General features: G+C 37.2%; 1 protein-coding gene across 1 annotated transcript; it reads left to right on the top strand.

The window, feature by feature from the left end:
- Positions 1–1,232: 1,232 nt before the first annotated feature.
- Positions 1,233–2,177, top strand: LOC101701131 (olfactory receptor 5B2-like). Its single transcript, XM_004869846.1, has one exon. The coding sequence runs from the start codon at positions 1,233–1,235 to the stop codon at positions 2,175–2,177; it is 945 nt and encodes a 314-aa protein (XP_004869903.1).
- Positions 2,178–4,678: the final 2,501 nt, after the last annotated feature.

Raw genomic sequence — 4,678 nt, 5'->3', positions numbered from 1 at the left:
TTTCAGGGAAGCAATTTCAATAAACAATGACCCACGTGGACTTGCAGCAGCCGAATTCACATCCATGGAGTAGACTGAGACCCTGAAGCACTGGAGAGCACAGAAAATCCCAGAGTCCTCTGTGGGGGGAAAGGTAACTGGGGAGGGAAACTGAACAATTCAAGGTCACCTGCAAGCAAAGCCCTGAGTGTCACAGACCTGGGTCACAACTTCTTCAAAACCATTATTCCATCCTAATAATAACAGGAGAGCTGCCACTCATCAGGATGAGCTTTACACCCATCATTGAACTGTCCTTTAGTTACGTTTTAATGCTCACAATAATGCCTGAAAGTCAGTCTCCTTGCTCTGTTTATTGTGCAGATGGCAATGTCATGTTCATTGTAGGTCCTGGAGGCCAAACAACTGCTGGGTGGTCAATGTGTGGTCTGACCTGTGTCCCTTCCGAGCCTAAACTCTGTGCTCGGCTGCATCTGCTGCTCCTCCTTTTTGTCATTGAAGAATTGAGCATTTCAAGTTTTTTGTGTTTTTGATTAGTTTCATCTCCAGATAAAATGAACACATAACCAATAAGTCAGTTCACTATAAAAACTGAAGCCTGAGTTTGAAATAAAGGAGAAAATTAGTTATTAGAAATTGAGTTAATTTCAGTTTGACTTGAACCACTTAGGGACCCGCCAGCACAGGCCACAGTTCAGTGTGGGTGTGGAGTAGAGACTGCCATTCCACATCTGTGCAGCTGTGAATGAATGACCCAAGCTCTGTGATCCATAATGTACATGAGTCAAACAACAAATCTAAACCACACTATCCCTGGAGGGAGACAGTGGATGTACATCCAAAGTGGACGGATGAGTTTATGGTAGGAGAGCAACTTGAAAGTGTCAGATTTTACTGTGTTCAGGACAAGTGAATCTGCTGAGAGATGTATCCACAGAATTTTTGATCAAGTTAATGTATTAAACCATCTGTATTTCATTTTAAAATTTAAACATTTTAGTTGACATAAAAGGACCATTAAAATTTTAAGAGTTTGAAGCCTGTAAAACTACAATTTATAAAATCAGCTCTGTTTTCAAGAAAATACTTCCAGAGAATCTTCATTTACAAATTCATCTAAGATTACACACTACATATGGTGCTTGTACTTTCTGAATTCAGTTCAGTTTCTTTATGTTTCTGTATCTTCTTTCTTTTTGCTGCAGCTCATGTAGAGGTTCTGGACAGCACTGATGGAGAACAGCACAGAGGTGACTGAGTTTCTCCTGCTGGGACTGACTGATGACCCACACCTGCAGGTTCCCCTCTTCATCACCTTCCTCCTCATCTACACCATCACTGTGGCTGGGAATCTGGGGATGATCCTGCTGATCCTCCTGGACCTTCGACTGCACACTCCCATGTACTTTTTTTTGGGTAACCTGTCTCTGGTGGATTTCTGTTACTCCTCAGTTGTCACTCCCTCAGTCATGGGTAGGCTCCTGACAGGAAACAAGGTCATTTCCTACAATGCCTGTGCTGCTCAGATGTTCCTGTTTGCAGCCCTCATTTGTGTGGAAAATTACCTGTTTACTGCAATGGCCTATGACCGCTATGCAGCAGTGTGCAAGCCCCTGCACTATACCAACACCATGAGGAGCAGTGTGTGTGTAGGCCTCGTCATAGGCTGCTATGTCCTTGGTTTACTGAATGGCTGCGTCCACACTGGGGAAGCCTTCAGTCAGTCCTTCTGCAGCTCCAATGTGATCCATCACTTTTTCTGTGATGTCCCACCAGTCATGGCTCTGTCCTGCTCTGACAAACAGGTTGGTGAACTGGTTCTTGTTTACGATGTGAGCTTCCATATTTTTTTTGCCATGCTGGTCATTTCAACCTCCTACATCTTCATTTTTGGCACCATCCTGAGGATGAGCTCAGGTGCAGGACATCACAAGGCTCTGTCCACCTGTGCCTCCCACTTCACTGCCGTCTCCATCTTCTATGGGACAGTCATCTTCATGTACCTGCAGCCCAGCTCCCATCACTCCATGGACACTGACAAAACCGCCTCTGTGTTCTACACCATGGTGATCCCCATGCTGAACCCTATGGTCTACAGCCTCAGGAACAAGGAGGTCAAAGGTGCATTTTTAAAATTTAAAAGTACATTGATTTGTGGGAGGCTTGGTAAGGTGTAGGATTTTGATTGTAACTTTGTGAGATGAACCATTTCTGTGTTTCTTCTTTAAGTACTTCTCCAATAATGGTGTCATATTTTGAGGCATATATAAAAATTAAATTATTATTCATAATAGATTTGTACATACAAGTTGCCTATCCCTTTTATGAAATTCATGGGACCAGAAGTGTTTTAGATTTTGGTTTGAAATCCACTTGATCTGCAAAGATGATAGCTCCTATTGCTTTTTGTGTGTGTCCTGTCACATGGAATATTCTTTTCTACCCTTTAACTTTCATTCTATGAGTTTCTTTTTGAATTAAGTGTGTGTGTTTTCATTCCTTTTAAGTAAAAACTTAAGAACAGAACTGATGGTTCTTAATAGTAATACAAAAATTTGCATACTGTTTTCCAACGTGGTTTTATCATTTTACATTCACATTAGCAGTATTAGAAAGTTCTAACTGGTTCACACGTATGCTGACATTTGTTCTTTTAAAACTTTTAACTTAATCTCCCTAATGAGTGTATAATACCATTTTGTTATTGTACTGATTAGTGTTTTTCTGATTCTAGAGTTGCACACCTTTCCTTTTGCTGTTCTGGCTATTTATCACCTTCTTATGTCTACTTTGTAATTGGGTTGTCTATTAATGAGATGTAAGCTCTTTATATATTCTGATCATAGGTTATATGAATTATAAATATGGTCTGTTTAAGGGCTACTTTTCATTTTCTTAACAATGTCTTTTAAAGTTTAAATTTTGATGGAATTTCATCTATCAATTTTTTTCTTTTATACATCATGTTTTTTGAATCCTTGGAAATTCTTGCCTACCACAAATTCATGGACATTTTCCCTTATAATTTCTTCTTAAAGCTTTTTAGTTTTAGTCTTTCATATTTAGCTTCATAGATTCTTTCAAGTTTTTTTGTGTGGAAATAAAGGGTTGTGGTTAATTTTTTACATACAGATACCAGGTATTCTAATACCATTTGTTGAAAACACTGTTTTTTCCCCTGGTCTTGAATTGAGTTTATGTTCTATAATATGTTAATATTAAATAATCTTTCAAAAAATCAGTGGACCATACATGTGTGGTTCTATTTCTAGATTCTCTGTTTTATTCCATTGATCTATATGTCTTTCCTTATGCCAACACTGCCTTGATTACTGTAGCTTTAGAAGTCTTAAAATTAGGTACTAAATGTCTTCCAACACTGTTATTTTGTTTTCTTTTTACTTTCCTAGGTCCTCTGTACTCCTACATAACTTTTAAATTTCAATATCCAATTCTTCATTTATACCAAATATACATAGACCTGAATTTTTATATATACTTTGTGTTTTCTAATCCTGATAAATTCAAATATAAGTTCTAGGGCTCCTAGAGATTTCTTAGTATTTTCTCTGTAGATGATCATTTCTTCTACATATAAAGATTTTGCTTCTACCTTGCCAATTCTATGCTATTTGTTTCTTTTTATTGCCAGACTATTCTGGTTTGGACCTATGTTTCAAAGTTTAATGGACAGGTGAAGGGTAGGCATATCTGCCCTTGTTCCCCACCTTAGGGAGAAAGCATTGTATCTTTTTGATTCATATAAGATATTTTTGCTGGAAGTCTGGGATATATGTATTTTATCTATTGAGAAGTTTCTGTTCTACTTCTAGTCTCCTGATAGCTTTTACAATGCACAGCTGTAGAATTTAGTTCAACACTTTTTATGCAACTACTGATAGGATCATGTGGCTTTGTCATTTCCTCTGTTAAAATGATGACTTGTTGGGGTGGACCTTCCAATGCTGAACCAACACTGCCATCCCTATAATAAAACCACTTTCTATAGACTTCCAGATCTGACTTCTAATAGTTTGGTTAAGCAAATTTCTATCTATGTTCATACTTTTTCCTTCTGTTATCTTTATCCAGTTTTAGGATTAGCACAATATTGATTTCCTAAAATGAGGGGAGAAGTGTTCCTTCTTCTTTCTGCTTTAAATGTTTGATATAATTCATCAGTTAAAAATGTATATGAGCCTGTTGTTGTCATATAGGTAGGTTTTCAAGCTAGGAATATACTTTTTTTAATAGGTGCTATTCAAATTTTTTATTTCTTCCAGAGTCACTTTCATTAATTAATCTTCCAAGGTACTTCATAAAGTTGTCAAATTTATTTCAAAAATGATTTTTGTGACATGATTTCCATATCTTTTTAAATTCTGTGGTAATGTCCTCTTAATCTTGATATCATAATTTTTAAAATGTATAATTGATATTGTGTAATGGGAAGAAAAGGTCTAAAGGAGTAGGGGAAGTGGGAGGCATAGGGGAAAGCAAAGGGCAAAGAACAAAATGTGAAAAAAGAAAAACATGGAAACAAAGTCTTTGCAAATAGGGAAGGGTGGAGGAGATGAAGGCAGGGCAGGGGAATGGGGAAAAAATAAAAACCATGATATGTAATGTAAAAGTACAAGATCCCAATGATGAATGTAACTTTTTTTTATACCTAAAATGC

Source organism: Heterocephalus glaber, unplaced genomic scaffold (assembly GCF_053883595.1).
Source record: "Heterocephalus glaber isolate CG9 unplaced genomic scaffold, H.glaber_assembly_v1.0 deba00001805, whole genome shotgun sequence".
NCBI classification, from domain to species: domain Eukaryota; kingdom Metazoa; phylum Chordata; class Mammalia; order Rodentia; family Bathyergidae; genus Heterocephalus; species Heterocephalus glaber.
The sequence above is the reverse complement of the archived record's forward strand: the minus strand, read 5'-3'. Positions and strand labels throughout refer to the sequence as shown.